The sequence below is a fragment of the Capronia coronata genome, assembly GCF_000585585.1.
Source record: "Capronia coronata CBS 617.96 chromosome Unknown acBCG-supercont1.3, whole genome shotgun sequence".
Lineage (NCBI taxonomy): Eukaryota > Fungi > Ascomycota > Eurotiomycetes > Chaetothyriales > Herpotrichiellaceae > Capronia > Capronia coronata.
Window position 1 is genome coordinate 2,772,135 of NW_006912895.1, and position 24,505 is coordinate 2,796,639.

The window sequence follows — 24,505 nt, forward strand, 5'->3', positions numbered from 1 at the left end:
TAAACGCTGCAACACTCTCAAAGCCCATTGACGCTCGCTGAGAAGTCGATGAATTCAGCTCCTTGAAGAGACCCTAGATTTTAGGGATTCGGATCCTGGCTGCATCACGCTTTCCGTCGGGGTCTTGAGGCGGAGGTTCGATAACACGTTCCTCGGTGGACGTGCCACAAACATTTGGGCGGAAACAATACATTGATATCCTTGGGTGGCGCAAAGTGCTCGTTGGGAATTGACAAGCTGTGTGACATGCAGCGAGTGACCTTGTTGCGTAATAGAACATACACCAATAGCATCAGAATGCTTCCCAGACATCTTCAGTAGTGGGATTCCTCTTCATTTCAAGGTCCAATCGTGCGGTATGTAGTCCTGCGGTTGCATCAAGAAAAGGCTTTGGTTCGATAGGCCATTCGAATGTAGGACAACGAGCAATGTATTTGAGTGAGGTTGTATTTTAAGAGCTTTTCCGAGGTACTTCATCAGTCTTGTGACACCGACGCCCATGTAGTAGGGGTAGGAGTGCAGGTAGAGACGGAAGACAGTCGAGACTGCGACCCATGCCCACCACTGATCCCCCGATTTGCTGCTGTACGACGGAATGTCAACCAGAGGTTGGTGCATTTGCACCTCGAATGGAAAATCATACCTACTCTCGGAAGAAACGGCAGAGTTGTCAAGCGACAGGATTGGGGAATTCCCTATGAACATACTTCATTTCAGAGGCTCGAAGTCAACGCACTGCTGTCACAGAATGTGAGGTCAACTGCGGTTGTAGGACAATGTTGTTGATGCAACCCTTAGGTACCAGGTTGCCGTGGTGGTATATCGCAAATGGCCTGTTGGGCGCTTCTACCAGCTTGAATATAGCCTGATAGGCTGCGTTGAGAGTTCCTGGGACGGTCGTGACACTCGACGTTTCTTGCCCGATGTCACTGAAGAATACCTATAGGACAAGGGGAGATTGAACGGGAAAAGAGATTAGGTAGGGTGTTAGTAAAAATTAACGACACTTAGGGCTAGGGAGGCCTAAGTACCTAAGGAGCCTCCCTAGACTGCTCGACAAACCACTTACATGCGCTTGTGAGCGCTATTATTGGTGGCCAAAACGACCCTCATAAGCGCATACAAGCGATAGCAATTCAAGCTGCTCGATAGCACAAGCGCTTGTGGCTGTTTGTTGCCACTTTGGCTGAGGAGCCTAGGGAGCCCTACCTAGCGCCCGAGTAGAAGTTAAGGAACCATTCATTAGCAGCGTCCAGACTCCCCTGTAACCGTGCTCTATTACTGTACCTAGTCCCAGGGACCCCGGGGTAGGTGCCTAGAGCTGGTAAATACCAAGTCTTAGTCGCTTGCCGTGTCCAACTTGAAATGGTCCTCTTCCCCGCAGTCAACTCGCCAGAAACAACCCAGCTATTTCTCGCATCCCTCGTACAAACAGCTGCAAGACCCGTTGGCTCCAGAAACGCTGGCAGAAGCAGGTCATCGAGCGAGTTGTTCCACTCGACGGCCGGTGTGACTCAACTGACCAGCTATCTTTCATGACAACATGGCCACCTCTGCTCCCGCGACCAATCGGCCGGCCTTCAAACGCCGTGGATCTCGCGACTCGCTAGGAATGTAAACCCGTGGTTCCTGCTCCACTCTCTTCCGCAGCTCAAACCACTGTAGTCAAAAAGCAAATTTCGACGGCATCGCTCTTTCAACGCCCCAAAATTGGTCTGAGAAAAGAGGAAAGAGAGAAGAAAAGTGAAATGAACTGTTGGAGGGTGAGGCCTTATGGATGAAATTGTTGACCTGCGGGCCGCAAGCCCTGTTGCCCGTAAGAAAGGGTCATGCATAGCTCGCTCGCCATGGAACACCCCTCGCTTTCTGAGCGGCCCGCGCCGCGGTGAGGCAACCTAACCACTGCAGCCTCAAGGATGTTAGTGAGGATCGGCCCCATATGCGCTGCTGTCACGAGCGCGGCCGATGCATGAGGTATAGTACCATTGAAAGTTGTGGGCTTTAGGCTTGGGCGAATTGTGCTCCGACGAAAGCTGAAACTCATGAGCCACAATGTTACCCTCATAGCGAGCGTGTTTGCCCCTTACCAAGAAGATGCTCTTGAGAAGAATACTGAGTTGATGCATCGTCAGGCGATGTCGAGTTGTGGTCGGAGTCCATGTCCAAGTCAGCTGGACCGCTTTCGGCGGAGCCACCCGAGTCAAGAACAGCGAGAATGCTGTCAAGAATGGAAATCAAGCGTGCTTCCCGTCGCCGCCGAATATGTGACTCGGACCTTCCAAGACTTAAGAGCTCCGAAGAATTTTCAGTGCGAAGAAATCGGCTGAGAAGAATCGAGCTCGCAGAGCGCCGTGGGCTCGTGACTAGAGCTGTTCTCGGAATTGGCGCGTTTGTCCTCCGAGAGGTATATGCTCTCCTAGCAGGCATGATGGTCAAGACTGGTTCTGAACAAAAACAGATAAAACTGTTCAATGACAAGACCGCAAAATGTGTCAGAAGTATTTGTGATCGGGGAGGAAACCGAGATCATATACGGAATTTTATCTGTCGCAGCACCCAACTTTGCTGAACAGGGAAGCGTCAGCCATTATGGTTCCTTGTCCGCAAGGTCCGAGAACGCTCAACGCACAAGAGGAATGAGAAGAAGCGGTGAGCAATGGTCTGTCTATCGCATGAGCCATGTCCAGCACCAGGCAGCATCGCGCGCGAGTAATGATGCCCAATGTGTGGAAACAAGGATCGACCCGCACGGTTGTTCATTAAGCTACCCTGCCGAGTGGTTAGTACCGAAATGTAGGCCAGACATGCCTTCGCCACTCCCGACCAGAGACGTGAACCAAAACTTATGAAGGCGTGGGAGCAAGGAACCTGACAGCGGATGTCTGCACCAGGATGTCAACTTTTCGGTCCCAGCCTGAACTACAGCGCGGATCCGTCTAGGCGGGTGGCATTTTGAGCTCTGGCCCGGCGAATCCGGTGCAACGTCTGTACCTCTTCTTGACTATGTCGCTCTGGCGGAGAATGCGGCTACTGGAGCAAAGATCGAAGGACTGTTCCTGCTGACTAGAGCACGGGCAAGGCATGGCTTTCTACAATCCAAGATTCACCCCCTTTGGTGGCTAGTTGCTGCGGCCGGTATCAAGGGGCATGGGACACTGAAGAAAAACGGCACTCTTCTTCATCCTGAAGGGCGGAGTCGGGATTTTGCCTTGCTGCTACGATAGTAATGGCGCAAGCGATGCTGTTGGCTGCTTTGCTTCATGTCCTTGCCGCTAATTGTGTAAAAGGGACGTCGTCATGGACTCGAGCGTGCTTTTTTGGAGTCAGTACCTAAGCACTTGCCCGCGATGGTGTATGGAAGTGTGATCCTAGAAACCAAAAAAAAGAGAACAGCCCATAATCCGGCAAGCCCACAGCGGCCGGGAATGCCATGGCCTACATTGAAGGCGCCCATCTGTACGAAGACGAGCTCAAACTGAACCGCTAAGATGAAGTGGGGGACTTGGGAGACCTGTTGCGGCAAAAGGGCCCGTGAGACAACGATGCTCGCCCAGCGCCTGCAACCTACCGCCTGCCACAATGCTGCAGGCGAACTACTCGGACAAAAAGGCATGCGATGGGCATTCTTGTTCGCTGAGGGGCCAATGCCAACTCCTCTTGCCCGTCATCAAACCCCTGGATACCTACTATACAGGGATCTATTCGACGTTGGAGTTCGATCGAGTCGTACGCAAGTATCGGACCATGCAGCCTGTGGGCCAGAAACTCCCGCTGCGCATTTTGGCTAAGGTGTCCAGCTACTGAGTACGCACCTATATTCCCCGCAGTCCCACGAGTCCTAGAACAGCACTGCCACATGAGAAAGGACTTGCATGGACCAGAATCTGGTGGTGGCTCCCTCCTTTGCTGCTGGTGCTATACGAGTAGACATCTTTCGGCCAAGTGGATGTGCTAGGTGCATGTATAGCGACCGTCGACTCAACTGGCGAATGCAGACCTGCAGCATGCTTACCACCTAAACGGTGAAAACCGGGAGTTCCAACCTGAGATGTGCCCAAGGCCAGCGAGCAAGATTCTCGGCGCTGAACCAGATGAGGTGTTCGGAGCCTAGAAGAAGCTTGCATGAAGCCTGTCCGCCTTGCCTTGGAGTTCGACTCGCCTAGAGCGGAGCCGCGAAGGTGGACTTGACAAACACTGCCGAAGCTGCCGAAGTCAGTGTTGTTACTCTTCAATAAAATATCGTCAATATTATGCTGACCATACAAGGTGTCCCACAATATATGATCGGCGTGAGCAATCGATCCCCTAGCTTTGCCATCGCGGAGGCCACATAGACATCTCATCGAGTTGCTGGAAGTGATACCGCCCGAAGGAGTTTCCCCGACGGAAGCGCCCAGGATGGCGACTCACAAATCAGGTTCACTCCAAAGGACCACTTGGAGTAGATAGTCAATACGGGTAGCCGTGGTTGTTCTGTTCGGCAACATGCAAGGGGTTTCTGTAGCTTCACAATCAGAGGAACAAGTGGGCCGTCGCCCAAGAGAACCACACCGCTCACCCAGGGTTGGTCGTCTGCATGGCCCTTAGAGTTAGCTTGCAGTCAGAAAGAACCGAACAGTTGAGTCGACTTTTTCTCTGCTACCTGTGGGGCCAGTGATAGCAGTCTGGTTGGGCTTCTGTCCCTCACCTTTGAGCCTCATGGCCTGAATAAGTCCAGTGTCTAGTGGCCACTCGCCGGCTCGCGAGGACAGTACGAAGTAGTATGGTCTGAAAGGCGGGAGTGAACAGGAGGGTCGGGTGCTTTGCCGAAAGTAGCATCTTTCCCTCTCAGATATGGATATAGGCCGGTTGCCGTCTTCGAGTTCGAGGCTTGCCCGATCATCTGTCCATGTATCTGCTCAGTGGCATTAACGTACGTCTTTTGTTATAGGGAGAAAGAAAAGGCGACGAGCGGTCTGAATGTACGGTAATGTGCCCATGCTCAGATGTCAAGTGGTGATATGAACACGTCAATAATAATGCCACTGTGCCAAAGTTTGGCTGACATGTTCGCAACCATCTGTTTATGTGCCTGCCGAGTAGAGCATTGCTGAATTGTTGTTCGACAGAATAAGACTCACTGGGGGATTTGCCCTTCTTCTTTTCTCGATCAGGCCGGCTCAGTATCACATCCCCTTTTCAGAGGCATCATTTCACATTTGCCAACATCGGCAAAAGCAAAACCTTGGATTCGCCTCAGGAGGGACTCGAGCCCTCAACTTTAAGATGAAGAGTCTTACACGATTGCTAACATCTGGTGTGGTAGTGGCACGAGAAGCAGTAGTACTGTAGTAGCTCTAAGAAATTGAATTCTATAAGCCGCCACAATCAGCCACAGGGACCATCGCGTGAGCTGCAGTGCAGCATAACCAGCTTCCTTTCCATTTCCTTTCCAAAATGTCCAAGTTGTTCACGTTGATCGCCCTTAGCTTCGTCTCGGAGATCATCTAATCATCGGCCTAGCACCTCCGGATCTGCAGTTGTAGCCGACGCGGAGTATGTGGATCGTCACAGCTTTGACCGCGCCAGTTACTCGTCTAATCTGGGGAGGGCAACAACACCAGCTCAGTCTGCATCTGCGGCTAGGTCCATAACGGCATATGTCAGACATATTTCTCCAGAGCTGGTCCGAAACCGTGGCCTGAGGATCGCCTGGCGTTTTGCAATCTAAACCGCCCCCAGCGCAGTCGATCTCACAAACGCGGGAGTCAGAATGGGGAGCAGGTGAACAGCGAGAGTGGCTACCACCCGACCGCAAGGACCGCATGCCAGAAGCTCCAACACACCTTCCCATCCCCAGACTGACATTCAGATGAAGCTGTCAGACATGTGTTGTTCAGAGGACACTCTCAAACCTGCAACTATTCCTTCCCTAGTATTCTGCATTTGGACCGAGCGCAATCCTCATTCTCCCGTGTTGTTGGTCCTATCATCTTTTATGCTATACATTGCTCCCTATGTCGCATCCTTCTCTCCATGCTTCTCCCCACAGGGACTCTTCGAACCATCAGGACAAAGGGATGTTACAACCGAAAGCCGCCCACGCTGGTAACAGTCCTCGCAAGATGTTGCCTTCATCTCCTGCCCACACGGCTTTCGAGACCGTACATGGTGGAAACATCGGATGGAGCTATTCGAGGACCCCGGGAAACGACAACAGCCTCTTTGACGAATTCCGTGCCACCGTTCGCAGGCTGCTCCAGCATATTGTGTTTATCTCTCTGCTCACCCTGAGGCTGTACATGCTCCCTCTGCTGTACATGTCCCGCAGACTTGCCATAAGCGACGAACCCTGGTACCCTACAGCCTGGCAGATTGTGCCGCACCCAGGCCGCGCATTTGTCCACTGCGCCCGTTGTTGCAAGACAGAGGGGAATCTGACACTCGGCCACACATGGGCAAATGTACGTGGGAGTTTCTCCACCACTTTCAAAATCATCAAAGCTCTGTACTCGTTTGGAAAAGGCGTTGGCGAAGACCGAAATGCTCTGCAGCCGGATCCCGCACTCTTGCTCGATCCGCCTGGCAGTGCAATAGACGTTCAATGCGAGCACGAATGCGACTCGAAAATCTTCGACAGTAATTGCGTTGACCCTCAACCTGAATCATCGGCGAGTGCTTCAGAAATATATCATGCCGCGCTGCACAACGGTAGCACCTTGGACGACATCCTCGCCGCGTTTGAGAGGAGCAAAAAGGCGGGGGCGGCTCGCACCGATCGTTTTGTGATCGGTCAGGATCTTGTTGCTGTTACCGAGAGAGAAGACGCAGATCCCCGGAGCCCACCGAACCAGCCTCCCGAACGTGGTTATCGGACCTCCAGTATCCAGACCACACCGGAAAGAATGTTGTCGGGTGATGAGCCTGTCATATTACATGACTGCTCTACACGGGAAGACATCAACGATGACATGGACGCTGCGACGCCTCCGATCCCGGTCAACAAGACAGAGCAAAGCCAAAAGAAGGTAGAACTCGAACTCGAGCGGACTCAGTCTAACGAGAACAATGTGGCCACTCCCACATCGCATGCCTGGCACCATACATCAGCAGAGCAGAGTGGGGAGAAGCGTGTGAAATCCACTGCGCGGAAGCGCTGCCCAACATTCGTCAGAAGGCAGACGCAGGCTGCTTGTCCAGAAAAGCATGTCAGTGGTGAGAAGCGATCGTTAACAGTCTTGCAAGAAAGAGCCACGAGATCGAGCCCGACCCTGGCCATCGATTCACCAACAAAACGGGCTAGACTTCAGCGCAAAGTCAGAGTTTACGAGGACCCTAATTGCGGCCCAAGATCGTAACCCACGAGAGGCAATGCGGCACTTGCATGAATGTTGAGAAGGGGTCTCTGGCTGACTTATTTTGGGACCTCAGAGTCGGAATTTATTTGTGGTGCTTCATGTGTAGGTATTCTTCGCCTGGAAAGGCATTGGCGTAGGGTAGGGTGTTGGGTGTACTTGTATTGACCCCCTCGGACTGCGGGCACAGATTAGGTTCGAAGCTTTCTCCTCCGGTTTTCTGACCGCCACAAGAGGCCCGTTAGTTGCTTGACTTGTCTGTTATCAGTATTGTCTACGAGCTCGGACTGAAGCCAGCACAGCAGACCGTCAGGGCGCAACTGGGTCTGATGCCAATGCTATCTCTTATTTTCTCTGCACGACCGCCTGCAGCTGTGAAGCACCAGCTATTTAGCCTCATGTCTCTCAAATATGGGCAGCGCGAGTGATGGCGTAGCTCCAGACGACCTTAGTTTTTTGGTGGATAGCAGCGAGGGAGTAGGTAGTCATTTTGAGTATACCCACTGGAGCGTGCAACTGCCATTGCATAGGGAGTGAATGTTTCAAGGACTAGCGAGGTCCAGACAACAGTCCTGGTGCTAAGGTTGACAAGACACAGAAGCCCGAATCCAACAAAGAATGACACAACACGAGGCACATCAGATAGACGAAATGTGTTCATTCATTGACTTTTTAAAGGTGGAAAACAACAAGAAGCACAGCAGGAGGGGTTGATATTGCAGACGCTGGTTGATGACATCATCCTCAACGCGTCCACTGTCGCGTCTCGCGTTTTGATTCTCAATCAATTAAACAAATTCGGACCAGCACTGCACGTTCTTCCATCATCACGTCTCACCACCCAGGTCGTCCAACGTCTCGAAAATGGCACCCTCTGCAGTCGATGTCCCCAGCGTCTCCCCTCCCGGCAATTCTATGAACTTTCTGAAAGAAAATGCCAAAGCGCAACAAGATACAAGATCATCGATGAACGGCTCTTCAACCCTGCCAAAAGCATCCGCAACAGAACAACAACCAGCCGCAGCCAACATTACGCCTCGCCACGAAGAATATCAATACCTCGACCTGATCCAAGACATTCTGCAGCGCGGCGAACATCGCCCTGACCGGACCGGCACCGGGACATTATCACTCTTCGCCCCGCCACAACTACGATTCAGTCTCTCCAAGCCGGATCCCAGGAATCCAGCCGAACGCATTCCCATCCTCCCTCTCCTGACGACGAAACGAGTATTTTTGCGCGCCGTGACGACAGAACTGCTATGGTTCGTGTCCGGATGCACGACGTCCAAGCCGCTCTCTGAGGCAGGGATTCACATCTGGGACGGCAACGGCTCGCGCGAGTTCCTGGACAATCTGGGCTTCACTGAACGCGAAGAAGGAGACCTCGGGCCAGTCTATGGGTTTCAGTGGCGCCATTTCGGGGCCGAATACAAGGACTGCCATGCAAACTATGATGGCAAAGGCGTGGACCAGATCAAAGAAATCGTGCGGAAGTTGAAACATAGCCCTTACGATCGACGTATCATCCTGAGCGCGTGGAACGTTGCCGATCTGTCGAAGATGGCCTTGCCCCCTTGTCACATGTTTGCGCAGTTCTATGTCAGCTTTCCCGATGCTCCGAGGGGAGAAGCTGCCCTGCAACAACAGCAGCAGCAGCAGCAAGCCAATAACGGCTCCGAAAAGAGTCAAAGCGAACAGTCGGCAAAGTCAAAAGGTCATTTGTCGTGTGTGCTGTATCAACGATCCTGTGATATGGGACTAGGTGTCCCCTTCAATATCGCGTCCTATGCGCTGTTGACGCATATGTTGGCCCACGCCTGCGACCTCGTCCCGGGCGAGTTGATCCATACCATGGGCGACGCGCATGTCTATCTCGATCACATTGATGCTCTGAAAGAGCAACTGCTTCGAGAGCCACGAGAGTTTCCCACGTTAAATATCAAGCGCGACGACAGAGGGAGTGGTGAGATGGATGGTTGGAAGCTCGAAGAATTGGAAGTCGTGGGGTATAAACCGCATGGCGGGATCAAGATGAAGATGAGTGTATGATTGGGTATGATTCGGAATCCATATACAAATATCAATGCAGAGCAGAGCGGAGCAGAAGTGCTTTCTGGTTTCGTGATCATGTACGCAGAGTGTTTCTGAAAGGATTTGTCTGGAATAGTAGTATTGTTTCCTTCGGTCTATCGGCGCCGAGACGACAGATGGATCGAATTGCCTGATATAAGGTATACACATGAAGCCATCAAAGGGTATCATTAGATTTTGAGATACATATCTCTCACATCACAACCGCACTTTCCAGCCCCCTTGGGACGGGTGTCCGAATCTCTAGAACGCCCTCGCCATGCGTTCCTTCTCCCAACCCATGGCACATCGAGAAAGGCGAGACCAAGTTCCATTCCAAGGTGCCTCACATCGGATCGTACCAGACAGCAATTGTCGCTGGGCTCGCGAAATTGTTCCCATTTATCCTTGCGTGTAACATAAATGCCCCGGTTTCTCGCGACCAGGGAGTATTCATGCCCTTAGACATCCATTTCAAGAGCATCCAGTCCGAACAACGGCATGGCACGGCCACTGTTAAGGCCCATCTTATAATAAGCCGACATTCTTCTTTCTCAAACATCATGCCTGTTTCGGCCCAACGCCTCTCAAGAGAACCACCGTGTTCCCATTGATCAAGACCTTTCCAACCCTCTCGGAGAACTCCAACAACCTCCCCCCTTCAACATGATATACTCTGAGGCGCTGGTCCTCCGAATCGACTCGATTGTTCACATTGGCAACCTGCAACCTCTTGGCCGCCTCGTCGAGCAACCGACCCACACTCCAGTCCTGCGAGAAGAACAAATCCGCACTGGGCAATTTACTCGACGTGCTCGCCGCCTCAGCCTCGACGTGCAAGTAAACGCGTTTCGCCGGGTCGAGCTTGTCGTCTCCCTTGGCGTTCTTCTTGAGCGCATTCAAGGCAACGACCTGGGCGGCGCGACTGGTCGGCTTCGGGTTCGGCACTGCGTCTTGCTGCACTTTATTTCCCCACGCTTTCAGCCGGCCGAATCCGAGACGCAGTTTCTCTTTGTTGCTCTGCAGAGCGATATCAAGCGGACGCGCGCCCAGCGGGACGAGGTGGGCACAGTCGTGGTCTTCGCGCATGCGATGTTTGAGACAGTACGTCCGATTGCAGTTCGGACAGTGCACGCCTGTGTTCTGCAGCGTGTGCACGAACGTCTTGCAGCTCGGCTCGCTGCATTGTGTGGCGTTGGCGTGGTTTGGACGACGACCGGCACCAGAGGCCGTACTGTTTGTAGAGTGGTTGGATCCCGAGGACAGTGATTGTGATTGTGTCGGTCTGCCCACGCTATTCCGCCGTCTGTTTCTCGCCCATTCGCCGGCCCGGGGGCATTTATGTGCGGTTTCGCTTCGATGATCGAGGCAGAACGTGTGGTGGCACGAGTCGCAGCGGAATGGGAGAAAGTCCAGTTGGTGGCAGTAGGGGAATTCGCAGTGCGAGCCGATCGCTTCGACGTCGTGGTCGTGGTCGGGGGTCATGGCGGTGTAGGATGATTCTGATTTAAAGGGAGTAGATGTCGACATGTTGGGCGGGAAATGCAGGCAGAGGGAAATGTCGTATATAAAACCGCTCGCTAATAGTACTGGACGTGAGGTTGACTAGAACAAAACCAGGCCGCATTTGACCATGTCGTATGGCGGCCGGAAAGGCAAGCAAAGCATTACTGCCGCCACTCAGGGCAGGCTGGCAAAGACTTCGTCACCAAAAGGCTGATAGTGTGATGGAAGCTGGGTTGGTCTCGTAAGCAAACTGCTCGAAGAGGATGGTCGTGGATGGCGCACGGCAATAAGGCTGAGGCTGGAACATTCGCGATGATGCCCGGCGCCACGTCGGGATGACTAATCTCAGAATTTCCCCACGGCGAGGCTGAGCGTCGGTTTACCAAGTATACCTAAGGTACCTAGGTAAGGTATTATACTACTATGACACTGCTCTCTACGGGGATACTAGTGGAGCGTATCTGGCTCAGCCTCGTTGATATGTACGGCCGGCATATCAGCCTTCATTCCATGGCTTTTAAGTTCATTAGTGCTTCGACACATTATCTTTCATTGTGTATGTGGACGCCCCTTTTGTCGAGTCGATCAGCACCAGCCCTGAAGGATGACGGTCACCTAAGACTCAGAGTAGCGCCTGAATGATACCGACCTTAGGCCAGCTCCTTGTCTCATACGTACCATTGATGCTTTCCCTCTCCTCAGTCCCAGAGTAACACGGCCTTCACCGTCTTCCCACTCAGTACATCCTTCGCGGCCTTCTCCACCTCTTTGGCCGGATACGTCTTGATTAATCGATCGTAGGGAAATTTGCCAAGCTGCCATGCCGTCAGAAGCTCCGGGAGGAACTCTTGGGGATAGCAATCGCCTTGGTTACACCCGACATAGCTGCACCCGGCATTGACCATCTCGAAGATGTTATGTGACACTTGAGCAGAGAGCTAGAGGGAGAGCAGTAGTTGATCAGCGCGCAAGAAATCGGAGGCGACACGCAGCGTTCGAAAAAATCAAATATGACAAAGTCTCGGTGCGGATGGGACACTGGCAGTACCAACAGCATGGGTGGACGACATGACATACCTCTCCTACACCCACGGTGACCACCTTTCCTTTCCTGGCGGCGCTGTGGATCAGGGATTGCACAATCTCCGGCCTTCCTGTAGTGTCGATAGCACCATCGACGCCTCGTCCGTGCGTGATGGCCATCAGGACCGCCATCAAGTCCGGGCGGACCTTGGAATTGACGCCGTGCGTGGCGCCGAAAGAACGCGCCGTCTCGAGCCGCGAGGGGACGACGTCGACGGCGATGATTTTCTTCGGAGGGTATTCGAGCAGCTTCAGTGCCATGACGGCCGAGAGTCCGACCGCTCCCACTCCCACGACGGCCACGGTCATGTCGTGGGTTGGGTTGATGACGTTCAGCATTGCTTTAGCAGATTGATGTCAGCGACAGTACCGGTGCAAATGAGAACACATTCTTCACCAGAACACTGTGTGACATAGAGGCTAACGGAATGTCCAACCAATAGAAAAGTACCAGATAACTCAAGGCTCACCAACAAATATAGCATGCGTACATATGATCCAGAGGGGGTCTCCCAAGCACGAACATATGACATATCGAACAAGCGAAAAGACATCAACAGAACATAGAAATCGCAACTCACCTCCAGCACCAGTCATGACACCACAGCCCAAAGCCGCCAGCTTCTCCCACGGAATATGCTTGTCGGCCCTCACCAATCCGTTCTCCGAGACAAGAATATCTCTGGCGAAACTGCTCTGCCCGAAGAAATGCGACGTGATCCTCTTCCCATCCTTAACGGACGCGAACGTCTTGGAGCCGTCCAGCCGGCCCACGCCGAAATTGTACTGGAACCACAAGTCGCAGTAAGAAGACTCCTTGCGTAGACAGTACTTGCATTCCCCACAGCACGAATAGCAGACTATCACATGGTCGCCCGGGGAGACTTTTGTCACGGCGGAGCCGATGCGTTCGACGATGCCGGCGCCCTCGTGGCCCAGCACCGCAGGGAACAGTTCAGGCATGGATTTCTCTTTGGAGAAGTTGAGGTCCGTGTGGCAGATGCCCGTGGCTTTGATGCGGACGGCCACTTCATCGGGGCGGAGGGTTTCGTGGAGCTCGACTTGTTGGTAGCGGAATGGGGCGCCCGGTTCGGAAACGACCAGCGCTTCTGTTATCATGTTTGGAGTTGTTGTTGTATAGTTGTCATCAATGTAGCCTTTTTATATGAAGCGAGCGGTTCCGATTGGGAACATTGCAAATGTGGCTTAGAAGTTCATCTGGTGCTGTAAGGATCGTTTACCAAACAACGTCGTGCGGCCGAGGTCCCGTTGCGAGCTTCGTAGCTTCCCCCTTTTCCCTTTTGCGTGGTGTGATATCGACGGGAGGCGCTCGAAGAACAACGTCGCTGTATTGACAGACTGGGAGCCAGGAATACACAATCCCTCTGGTACTCTTGGATATCTACTGGCCAGATCCCTGCAGCAAATCAAGGATTTCGTCCGAGCTGAAAACATACACGAGTCGAGAGAAGAGCGAGCGTCGGATCCAGGCGGAGAACTTCCCAACAATATCTTTTCCCGGATGTCAACTCATCCACATGATACCCAAGTCACTCGCGACTTTTGCCAGGACGATTCCCAAGCTCATACGCGCAAGCATTTTGGACTTTGCCACAGGCTACGCATTATAATCCCGAGATCTTAACTGTTCTTTGATCGACTCAACCGCCCATTCAGTCTGGCTCTCTACAATCCGAACAAATGCAACAAAATCGTCCTCGAACTCCAGCCCCAACTTACTCATCAGTAAGTGGTGAACATGCCCCGGCCCGCGGTCTAGACGGTGGCAGGGTGCAACTGATTCCACAGATCCGCTGCAGAAGACTCGATGTCGGCATTCGTTTCCGCCCGAAAACCCGCATTTCAGGCGCCATCCCAACCCCAGATGAACATGGCAAGCCTGAACAGCAGCTAAAAGTCATCAATATGATCTGTGGCATGTCACGTAGATTGTTCGTGGTCGATACCCCACTCCCGAGTCCTCTCCTTTTCTCTGACGCCCATGCGTGCTTCAAACCAATCCTCAATGGTGACCCAGCCCTGCCTCCTCGCAAGCACGGCGTTCCAGATGGCGGACTGCCACTCACGCCACCACTCCTGTGCAATGAGCGCGACACGGCGGTTGTGCTCGGTACTCGTCGAGGAACCCTCACCTCCGCCCAGGGGCGACGTCGCGCCGGCGTCGCTTCGCCCTTCACCAGCAAAGGCGCCATTCCCTGCCGACCGTCCATTTGTACCGACAACATCCCAGACCGACTCAACCACATCGTACCGCTTGGTCCGATACAGCTGCAACATGTTGGTGAACCAGTTACCCGACTGGCGCAGCACCGTGACATCGGCGTGATGGACGGGGAACTCGACGGACACTTTGCCACGGTATTTGGTCGCCGCGATCAGAGTGCGCACCATGCCCTCCAAGATAGGAGTGGGGAGGTTGTTTGCTGAGCGACGGATCGTGAAACTGAACAGGTGCCGAGCAATGTTAGTCAACGCAGTATAAACGAAATATGTGGTGAAACAGAGTGGCAGGAGGGCCAGCTCGGGGGTGGTGCTTCCAGTGCCCGGGACGACTGCGAGACTGGTCTACCGTGCTTGATGACTTGAAAACCAATGACTCACCTCCTGTTCTCGGCTTTGTCTTCGCAGAACTTCTTCACCCATTGCTCCAAAGGACTCAACGTGCTTTCACGACCAGAGCGACTTCCACTCGCCGGCTTTGGCGAGGACGAGGACGAGGAATGCTCAGGAGGTTTCACACGGATGCGATTTGATGACCTCGACGCGTCCAGCCCTGCACCATGGTCGATTTCCAGTAGGCTCGTCAGGTTGATCTTCAATTCAAAGTCCACCGTAGGCTCACCGTACTTTGCCGACCCGGCCAATCCACTCACATGCGTCCCACGGATCACCATGAGCGGCTTCGGCGGCAAGGCAGCTTGCTCGTGGATGAATTTGACCAGGGCATACTGGGTCAGTGCCAGTTCCGGCTTGGTTGTCGTCACGGTCGCTAAGTCCTCGGACAATTTCGATTCGGCGACGCAGTATTTGGGAAAGTCAATGGCCGTAAGCCGCGACAGTGCCTCAAGTGCGTTCTGACTTGGTATAGGGACGGCAAGTGACGGGGTGCTTGGGCCCGGTGTATGTATCGGGAGGATGATATTTTCATATGACGGAGGAAGATCTTGAGGCGTTGTTGAGGAATAGGCGGAGGCTTGAAGACTGGCCTTTTCAGTAGGAGGCATTTTGATGAAACCTACCATACAAAATGTAATTCCTCCGGGCACCCAGTTGGATTTATCGGTAAGAGTCCTTCAAGACCCAAATCTTCTTGAGCTGATTCAGTCGGCTAGGTTTGCAAGTGACAGTATTATTGAGTCGGCATGAAGTCCCAATCCATGGAGAACGAGGAACACAGCAAGCTGGTGCGCAGACAAGAAGTAGGAAACAAATTCTGTGCAGGACGGTCGAGGTTGAAATAGGTTGAAAAGAGTCTCTCTTGCCCAGGCATTCATATTCATATATCATCTCCCGTCCCTTTAGGTCATGCCTTTCGCAGAATCAGCTCTTTGCAGTAAGGCCCCTCTCTACACCTGACATCGGTGCGGGTGTCAAGCACAGCCACAAGCTCGACAGGGTCAACAGCGGTTACAAGGGTGTCGCTCAGGCATCCATCAATTCCGCCAACCAAGTTCTTTGGGCGCCCTGTCGAAAGCGCGCTTTGGCGCTACAGGGGCGACGTCTGGCCGATTGTCATTCGAGGGCCCAGGATGTTTACCTAGATGGATATTACTAGCAGTAGTGTATGTTTTCATGGAGAGGCGACAATTGGGACGCCACGAGCAGACTCTGTGTGTACAGCGTGTACCACTACCTACTACGTAGTACGTCGTTCAAAGTGGTCGTTTGGTGCTTCGGTGCTTGCTGATGCTCGGCTTCGCTCGGCTTCGCTCGGCCTCGCTCATAACGAAAAAAGTTCAGATCCGAGCTTGGGAAAGGATCAACGCAACAACAAAAATTGATCAAGGCTGACAGGTGACTCCTCGGAAGGTCAAATGCTGAATAGCGAAGAACAATTGCTGGATGAACTCTCAATCAAGTCTAATATACCTACCTGTAGGAGGTAGGCCACACAGTAGTACTAGTGGTAGCAGAGGTCGCTGAGTTTCTTAATTGAATAAAGTAAGCAGGATTTGACCCAGCTTGCCTCAAACGTGTCTCAACTCGCCTCCACGCCGAAAATACCCAAATCGCACTCGAAATTCCAAAAAAATTTGACCAACGCAGGGATCGAACCTGCAATCTCTTGATTCGTAGTCAAGCGCCTTGCCATTGGGCCAGTTGGCCTGGAGTCGTGTTAAGACCCAACAAGTCGTGTGGAAACCCGGCTCATTTATTGGGAGCAATTTTGCAGATTTTAAATATATCTAGTAAATAAGTCGGGCTAATCATGGATTTAGCTAGTGCTATTATACGCGCTACTTATTAGCTTAATTATAATACACTGCTTTAGATTAGTAGTACGTAGCCAAGGATTAAGATAGAATATTACCACCATCTAAGTCCCGGACGGGCGAGGAGAGCTGCTTTTACAACTTACCTTACCTACGATACTTATACTAGTTTAAGCCTAACATATTCGATACCTCCCTAGGTATGTATGTACTAGTAGTACTAAGAGGACAACTCAATAGATAAGTAGGCTTTGTCTCTCTCTACTATTTGCGTCCATTACGAAGAGCACTTGTTCGCGTGGAAAGTACTTCATTCAGAATGTCATCTATGGAACATAGAGCTATGGCAGTGGCCGGGCTGGAAAGACCACCATGCTTTCGACGAGAGAGGAGTCCCCACTGATACCTAATTCCCGGTAACAGTATGAATGATCTCTGTCTGCGTGGCGGCCGTGCCTAAAGTGCTCGTACGGATGGATGATCATCGCCGGTCTGCGTCTCCGTCTGCGTAACCATACATCGGTCCTCTGCTCTCTCCCCTTTGCGGCCCAGCATTTGATAGATATCGACTACCATCGCTGCTCCAGCACGTCTTGGATGCAATCAAACATCACCGTCTCCCATTGTGTGCGCGAATCTCTCTGGTGGGACGAGTAGTGTGGCCACTCCTTCACGCATCCTCACTCTGCTCGTCAAGGGAGCGCTTCCTCCAATGGCTCGCCAACATCGACCCAATGTCCAGCGACACTCGCAGGCGTGATGCCGTCGATGCCACCAGTACCGAGTCCATCGCCGTCATGAATGCCATCACCATATTCAACTTCGTCTTCATCTTCATCTTCATCTTCGTCCTCTTCTCCGTCTCCACCTTCGTCCCCATCTCCCTCTCCCTCTCCCTCTCCCTCTCCATCTCCGTCTTCACCTTCGTCGTCTTCTTCACTGTCAGAATCGAGCCCTTGAAGTAGGGTGAATGCCTCTTCATACGTCTTCATGTTCAGGCGGAAGACTTCAGTCAAAGTAGCATACCATAGTGCTTCTTTTCGGTATTGCCTCTTGACGCTGGCATTGGAGTTGATGATTGACTCTCTCGCACACGCACTGATCTGTTGGAGATAGTACTTCCTGCCTGCGAGCTGCAGATAGTTGAGCGACGGATAATCGTCTGTACCAGTTTCATCAGGGACAAATGCTCGAACAGCAACCCCTAGGCCGCCTTGGCTCATTGCTTCGCTGACGATGTCGGCTGCACTGAGCTCGGTAGGAGCAACCAATGCCACCTTCCCTTTGTCCTTGTCTGTGTCGTTGTCGCTGATGCTCTTGTGGGTGCGGGCCCAAGTTCGAGTTTTGGGAATGGGAATCATCCGAAACTCGTTGTTCCCCCAGTCCAGAAGCACGTATTTGTTGTAAACGTGGTCTGGTTCTGGTTCTTTAACGACTGTCTTCTCCTCGCGTTTTTCAGGTTTGGTAGAGTCTGTATCCTTGCATTCCTTTCGGCCTGGGTCTGGCTCTGGGGCATTCTGCTTTGCTTGCTCCGAGGTCTGCTTTAGCTTCGACTCAACCCGGTCCTTGGGGGCCTTGGTGACGACTATTCGGTCAATGTCCTCGAAGAACTTCGCATTCCGGCCGAACAGCGGAAGCTTAGCCACTTCAGTACGATCCAGCACAATGAAACGCTTTTGCTTTTTCTCTCCCAATGCCTGGCAGCCATCCTCGACAAGCTGTGTTTTGCGCCAATCTTTCACATATTCCGGACTGGCCATCACGATTCGGAACCACGCCGCAGGCACGAAGTCGGGTCCTGGATTCGTGAAATCAAACGTCATGGAGAGGCGACGGTTGTAGAACTCATGTCGACACATCGGACAGCGCAGGAACCGAGCCATGGGCCGACCCATGTGGCCAGGGCGATCCATTTCGAGGTTGACCCATTCGATAAAACATGATAACGGCCATGCATTGTGGCATGCTTCGGTAGTGATATTGGCCACAGTAGGAACAGGTACCGCTGCTGTTTTAAAGATGCCGGGAAGCTTTGCCCATGTCGCTACTGGTGGCGCAGCCACGGTCGTGTTTGTAGTAGTATTTGGGGCTGTGGTCGCTGTAGGGGTTGTAGCTGCTGCTGGAGGTACTTCCGCCCACATGGCAAGCACGGAGCTCACGCCATGGAAGCCAATCAACTGGTCATCATGGGCGTAATTCCGAGTGTGGACAATGGTTTCAGTAGAATCGCTCATGGGCCCGCGACACCAAAGGCAATATTCATGCGCCCGAGGCCCGCGACCGTGTGAGAGCGTCCAACCGAGTTGAAGAATAGCAGCGAGGCGTGTGAGGTTGACCGGGATGGAAATGTCCAAGTCGGGATGCGCATCGTCAGGAAGACTGAGCTCTCTGATGAAGGCGGTGCTGAAGCTCGAGGAACTGGGAGTGTCAGCCATGCTGCCGCTTGCTGAGGCTGCTGCCAGGAGTGCTGAAGGCCCAAGTAAGGCTGCGCTTGTGGTTTTGGAGGCAGGTCAGAAGTTGAGCTGGCTTCTTTGCAAGTTGCGCCGCTGCCGCTAATCCGCTGAAAAGTTGATCGCTGCCTAGCATATCGGAGAGAGAAAGAGACAAAGAGAGCGAGAGTCCAAGTGATAGATAAATGAAAGGAAGGAGGAATCGTGGGATGGACCAGGCCCGGACCACAGGCGCAGCGTATACATTGAAAATCAACGCTGGAAGCCCGCGGGAGGCACAGATTTGCACGCAACTGGGACTTTATACAAACCAGGCAGGGCGCGCATGGCGCCTCAAGACAGGCGTTGGGTTAGAAACAACCATCTAGGAGCGGCGTGCAGCCAATGGACCAGATACATGTATGTTCCATGCAGGTGCAGTGCAGGTTGGCTGCCAGGGTTTGTGACACCATCCGCCCGCCAATTCCAGGCAACCGTGGTTCATTGGCAGGAATCTTGATGCCTGAGGCAACAAAGAAACTCGACACACTGCACTGTAGCCTGAGAGCAGGAAATATGCTCCGCGCATCGATTGCTTATAACAAAGAATGCCTGTATTTCATCCGGCAGGAGCATTCTCACCACGATTATCCCACCATTTCTGCGACACGAGGCAATCCGCGAGCCCTTTTCCCCATCCAGATGCGCCTTTTCCAGCTGCTTGAAACAGCAACAATGTTTTGAGATTAGGCCCAAGCTTGGTCAAAGGATTCCTTGACCTGTTCATTATCTTCAGCCCCGTTCAGCCAACGTCTACCTGGAGAGAATTGCAACGTGTGAGCATTTGTACCTGCAGTTAAGCATTGCCAAGTTGAGATGCTCCAAAGATGATTGACGTTGTGCTTGGGATGTTTGCTTGCTGGGTATCCCGATATCCGTAGCCGACTGTTTTACTGATCGTTCAACAAGGGAGCTCGTTCTCGGTCTTCGCTGACAATTGCCCCTTCTTGGCGGATGCTGTTGTCCTGTCCAAACAACTTTGGAGCACCAATGAGCAGTGACAGAACCAGAAGACAACCAGAAATAACGAAGGCGAAGATCCACTGGACAGCGATTACATGGCTTGTTACCTGACCCAGGCCCAATGCTGTGGTGCAGTGTTAGTGCCATCTTCACGACCAGAAGCGGGAAATACTTACATAGCGAGAGAATTGCCAATTCGAGGCCCATGGTGTAGTCCTTGAAGGTCAAAACGAAGAAACCACCCAACACCAAGATGCCCCAGATGAAGATGTTGGCGACAATTCTGGCAGGTAGACTGTGGGCGTGCACCATGGCGGCACCATCCCAAAGAATAGCGACGTAGTTCCATGCCAAAGGAGCAGACACGATTGGGACATGGATGAACAGCGGCGTGGTTGGGTGTCCAAAATAGAGGAGAGTAAGGTTGAAGAGGTTGATGATGAGGAGCAGTTCGCCTTGCCAGAAATGGCCTCGCACCCAGAGCATGATAAAGCCAAAGGTGAGAAGGTTATGCTATAAGCCATTGTCAACCACCGAGATCCGAGCTAGGATGGAAACAACTTACGAAGATGAAGTGGCTACCGACATTGGCGGCGCTGGTCACAATTTGCTTGTCGGAATTCCACAGATACCGAATGTAATGTGCCTGCAAGATCAGGATAACAACCCAGTAGATACTGGTGAGAACCGAGTTCAATGTGAAGGGCGTCACCACATGGTTGTTCTGCCCCCATATTGTGTGGCACCGGTGCTTGTGTTTGCAATCTTCTGGATGGTCGAAGGTGTAGATGGCTCCGACGACCACCAGCAACAGCCAGGTGACGATGGTGAGGACCTTGTAGGCGATGAGATTGTTCCGTGTGAACTCTTCGCGTTTGGCAAACGGGTTGTCTAAGAGTGCCAGTTAGCCAGTGTGCTCACCGCAGGCACCGAAACGAAGACCATACAATCAGCGAGAGGCATCTTGAGAAGAGTTGAACTGCCTGTTCAAAAGTCTTTGCAGAGAGATTGTGTCGTTGAATGTGCTTTCTCGAGTCAGGAGGTGTGAAGTAGTATGCTGCAGTAGAATGAGGCTCAACAGACGTGAACGGAAAGTTTCTCCTCAGATCGTGTGGAAGAGAAGGATGAACAAGGCAGAGGATGCTGCAGCACAGAGGACGTAGTAGTACTAGGTGACCCGGGCAGTGATTTTATTATGATGCAACTGGCAACTTGAACAAGTCTGGTGACTGCGGGTGTGACCGAAGTGGAGAGGAAGCAGGGCAGCACCATGATGCCCCTAAGCTGATCTAATTACTACCACGTAGTACCACCACCTGTGCCACCACCACTACTACTAGGTCAGCCACCCCCGAACTTTGAACCCCGCACTGACGTGAGACCTACGGGCGTGTCGAAAGGCCGGACAAAAGACGGCCGAGATCCGTTGTCAACAAATTACAGTACTGATTATGAGGTAATCAGTACTGTACCTAGGGAGTCCAGAAGTACTCTCAGCCTACTACTCAGGTACTAATGTATATCACACAGCCATTGTAGGGAAGCTACACATACCTTGCATTTACACACCTCCCTTCTACCCTCACTCTTGATCCTTGAATTACGTTTACTCACCTCCTCCGTTCCAGCACCCAATGTCACCCATCCGAAAGGTGGCCGTTATAGGCGTACGTATCCCATATCTAGTCACTGACCTTCTTCTTCTCGAACCCGTCCAAATGATTTACCCATCACTCTCGGAGGAAATACATAGGCTGGAGGCACAATCGGGACATCAATCACCTCTGCGCTCGTCGCGGCGCCGGACGACTTCGACGTGACGATCATCACACGTCCAGAGTCTTCCGCAACCTTCTCCTTCCCGGCCGACAAGGTCCCGGTGATACGCACCGACTACACCATCCCCGCGCTGACGGCTGCGCTGCATGGCCAGGATGCCGTCGTGTCTGCCGTCGGCGTGGCCGGAATACCCAAGCAAAAGGACATGATGGACGCGGCCGAAGCGGCCGGCGTTGGTCTGTTCGTCCTCAGCGATTTCGGCTACGGGCCTGAACACCGCCACCTGCCCGATTTCGACGCCATTGGAAAACCACGCCAGGATGTCCTGTCCTACGCCAAAGACAAGGCTGCACGGTCAAACGGGCAGTTCAGCTGGTCGGCTATTGCCATTGGAAACCCGATAGATTGGGTAAGTAAGATTCATCCTCACACAAGAACCCCCTGAGCCGAGACCGAGACTGGATCGAGGAAAGAAAGAAGACCTCCCACTAACAATTGTCAACTATGGCGGATCAAAACCAGGCTCTGAAAAAGTTCCCGACCTTGGGATTCGACGTTGTCAACCGGAAAGCCACCATCTACGATTCGGGGACGGAACGCTTTACGGGGACGACCCTGGCAGGTATCGCCCAGGCAGTTGTTGGCGTCTTGAAATGCCACGACGAGGTGGCGAACCGTCATTTGCACGTCCGCTCCGTCGAGACATGCCAGAATGACTTGTTGGCCGCTTTTGAGGAGGTGACGGGCCACAAGTGGCCGGTTACACACGATACCACCGACAATCTTTTACAGAGGGGCAGGGAGAAGCGGGCCAGAGGGGAGAGTGGTTGGGTTTTGGATCTTATCGTTGCGCAGCTGTTGGAAGAGGGCACCGATCGTCGCTCGATTGTGGTGGCCCAGGACAAGGCAGACAACGATATCTTGGGCATGCCGCACGAGGATGTGCCAGGCATGGTCAAGCGGATTATGATGAGTGTATGATTCCAATTCAAATACCTATACAGTATGGAACTTGTGAAATAGAGTCAGAATACCTAACAGGGAAAAGAAAAACAAAGATCGAAGTATTGTTCATTTATTGCTGTTGTTGGTGCTGGTGTTAACCAACGTAGGTTGTACATAAATCTGTTGTTACACACACCTGGTTCAGGTATGGGATCCTACCATCCTTTTATAAATTGGAGTGGGAGGCAACTTCCAAGGCAGTAAGGCAAAGAGAGTATGCGAATGATCAAATGTACAATGTAATGGTAGGTACTTTGAGTAGGTACCTGGGCTATAAATGCAATACTCTCAGGGAACTTCAGGAACATATTAACGTGTTTCGAGTCGTAGCAATATGGTGACAACCAGAACTCCTAACAATGCATATCGTTCTCTGTCGTCCCTAGAACTTGGCAAATGCAGCCTCGTATGCAAACCCCAAGGTCATCTTCGCATGTTGCAACATATGATCAAAGCTCAAATATTTGATCAGGTCGTCCGTGCTGTGGATCTTCTTGTCCGAATACTCAAAGTCCGACTCGATCACAAAGGCCGACGGATACCCATACTTGCTCGCCGATGCATGGTCCGAACAGGCATAACCGCACTTGGTCAGGGTATATGGGATATCGCAATATGCCGTAATGATCTTCTTGATGAATTCCGTCAGGTCTGGGTTGACAAAGTCGGTGATCACGCCAACCGACTCGGGTTTCCCGTGGGCGAGTGTCTGCTCGACATAGCCGGTCATGTCTTGTTGAATCATTGCTTTGACGTCCTTCTCATTCTCATGGTAGGATTTGAAGATGGCCTGACTGCCCAAAAGCCCACCTTCCTCCGCCGAGTACCAGTGGAACTCGACCGTATTCTCCGCCTGACCGCGGACAATGTCCTTGGACTGAAGGAGCGCCGTGAGAGCCTCTAGGATGGTCACGGTCCCGCTCCCATCATCGTCCGCCCCAGGTGCTGCAAGGATCGATGGTAGGAAGAGGTTGATGCTGTCCAGGTGCGCCCCAATCACCACGGTATGGTTGGTCTTTCCCGGGAAGCGTGCAATGATGCTGAACTGACCCCATGGATGCGAGAACTTTTCCAGGCTGGCACCGTGGTCAAACGCCCCAGATGCTGATATGACACCGTCGATCTGCTCGTACAGCCACGTGGCTGCGTCGATACCATACTGGCTCTTATAGTATCGAGTGTGGAACGATGTGAGTCCTTCCAGGTGCTTCCGCATGTTGTCCTTGTCCAGACCCTTTGCGAGTGACTTCACTGTCTCATTGTACTCGGCTTTCACAGGGTATTTGACGGCAGTGGATGCGGATTGCGAGGTTACGACATATGGATAGGTGTGGCCATTCTCCGTGATGTCCATGAAGTTGACGCCGTTCTGTTCCCGAGTTAGCAGGATCCTGCGCAGGACAAAGTGTTCCATGCCCTCTTCAACTCCCATTTCTCCTCCTCTGACACCCATCTCACTTTTCCCGGGTTCAGTTCGATCAGATAGATATCATCCACCAGTGGCTCTGAGGCTTCAAGTGCAACTTGTTGTTGGTGATGAGGGTCGATGGAGAGGGCGTTGACCAGGGTGCCCGCACCGAGGGCAAGAAGCGAAAGGAGTTGCATAGCTTCCCCAAACCAAAGATTGGGATAGACAAGCCGAGTGTTGCACAGTAGTAGTAGATATGATGGGGAGGTTTATAGATGTTGTAGTTGTTGACTCTGGTGCTTGGACCTGGATACTACTACTAATGGCGGGGAAACCGCCCTGGCAGGCAGACACTGCAGGACGACGTCTCACTGTTCAACGGGAGCCTTCCATGCACTTTCACACCCCGTG

General features: G+C 52.5%; 9 protein-coding genes across 9 annotated transcripts; 3 read left to right on the forward strand and 6 right to left on the reverse strand.

The window, feature by feature from the left end:
* Positions 1 to 5,996: 5,996 nt before the first annotated feature.
* Positions 5,997 to 7,337, forward strand: A1O1_04308 (uncharacterized protein; the record flags this gene model as incomplete). Its single annotated transcript, XM_007725203.1, has 1 exon — positions 5,997 to 7,337. The coding sequence occupies one exon, from the start codon at positions 5,997 to 5,999 to the stop codon at positions 7,335 to 7,337; it is 1,341 nt and encodes a 446-aa protein (XP_007723393.1).
* Positions 7,338 to 8,198: 861 nt separating this feature from the next.
* Positions 8,199 to 9,386, forward strand: A1O1_04309 (thymidylate synthase; the record flags this gene model as incomplete). Its single annotated transcript, XM_007725204.1, has 1 exon — positions 8,199 to 9,386. One exon carries the CDS (start codon positions 8,199 to 8,201, stop codon positions 9,384 to 9,386), a length of 1,188 nt encoding a protein of 395 aa, XP_007723394.1.
* Positions 9,387 to 9,968: 582 nt separating this feature from the next.
* A1O1_04310 (uncharacterized protein) lies at positions 9,969 to 10,937 on the reverse strand (the record flags this gene model as incomplete). The annotated part of the gene is made up of 1 exon (XM_007725205.1): positions 9,969 to 10,937. The coding sequence occupies one exon, from the start codon at positions 10,935 to 10,937 to the stop codon at positions 9,969 to 9,971; it is 969 nt and encodes a 322-aa protein (XP_007723395.1).
* A 674-nt stretch (positions 10,938 to 11,611) lies between these two features.
* A1O1_04311 (uncharacterized protein) lies at positions 11,612 to 13,115 on the reverse strand (the record flags this gene model as incomplete). The annotated part of the gene is made up of 3 exons (XM_007725206.1): positions 11,612 to 11,851; positions 11,991 to 12,337; positions 12,578 to 13,115. 3 exons carry the CDS (start codon positions 13,113 to 13,115, stop codon positions 11,612 to 11,614), a joined length of 1,125 nt encoding a protein of 374 aa, XP_007723396.1.
* An 822-nt stretch (positions 13,116 to 13,937) lies between these two features.
* A1O1_04312 (uncharacterized protein) lies at positions 13,938 to 15,241 on the reverse strand (the record flags this gene model as incomplete). The annotated part of the gene is made up of 2 exons (XM_007725207.1): positions 13,938 to 14,460; positions 14,619 to 15,241. 2 exons carry the CDS (start codon positions 15,239 to 15,241, stop codon positions 13,938 to 13,940), a joined length of 1,146 nt encoding a protein of 381 aa, XP_007723397.1.
* Positions 15,242 to 17,142: 1,901 nt separating this feature from the next.
* On the reverse strand, positions 17,143 to 18,885 carry A1O1_04314 (uncharacterized protein; the record flags this gene model as incomplete). Its single annotated transcript, XM_007725208.1, has 1 exon — positions 17,143 to 18,885. One exon carries the CDS (start codon positions 18,883 to 18,885, stop codon positions 17,143 to 17,145), a length of 1,743 nt encoding a protein of 580 aa, XP_007723398.1.
* A 944-nt stretch (positions 18,886 to 19,829) lies between these two features.
* On the reverse strand, positions 19,830 to 20,865 carry A1O1_04315 (uncharacterized protein; the record flags this gene model as incomplete). Its single annotated transcript, XM_007725209.1, has 4 exons — positions 19,830 to 20,026; positions 20,079 to 20,415; positions 20,468 to 20,793; positions 20,850 to 20,865. 4 exons carry the CDS (start codon positions 20,863 to 20,865, stop codon positions 19,830 to 19,832), a joined length of 876 nt encoding a protein of 291 aa, XP_007723399.1.
* Positions 20,866 to 21,536: 671 nt separating this feature from the next.
* A1O1_04316 (uncharacterized protein) lies at positions 21,537 to 22,662 on the forward strand (the record flags this gene model as incomplete). Its single annotated transcript, XM_007725210.1, has 3 exons — positions 21,537 to 21,569; positions 21,656 to 22,090; positions 22,204 to 22,662. The coding sequence occupies 3 exons, from the start codon at positions 21,537 to 21,539 to the stop codon at positions 22,660 to 22,662; spliced, it is 927 nt and encodes a 308-aa protein (XP_007723400.1).
* A 406-nt stretch (positions 22,663 to 23,068) lies between these two features.
* On the reverse strand, positions 23,069 to 24,291 carry A1O1_04317 (leucyl aminopeptidase; the record flags this gene model as incomplete). Its single annotated transcript, XM_007725211.1, has 2 exons — positions 23,069 to 24,077; positions 24,113 to 24,291. The coding sequence occupies 2 exons, from the start codon at positions 24,289 to 24,291 to the stop codon at positions 23,069 to 23,071; spliced, it is 1,188 nt and encodes a 395-aa protein (XP_007723401.1).
* Between the last annotated feature and the right edge of the window lie 214 nt (positions 24,292 to 24,505).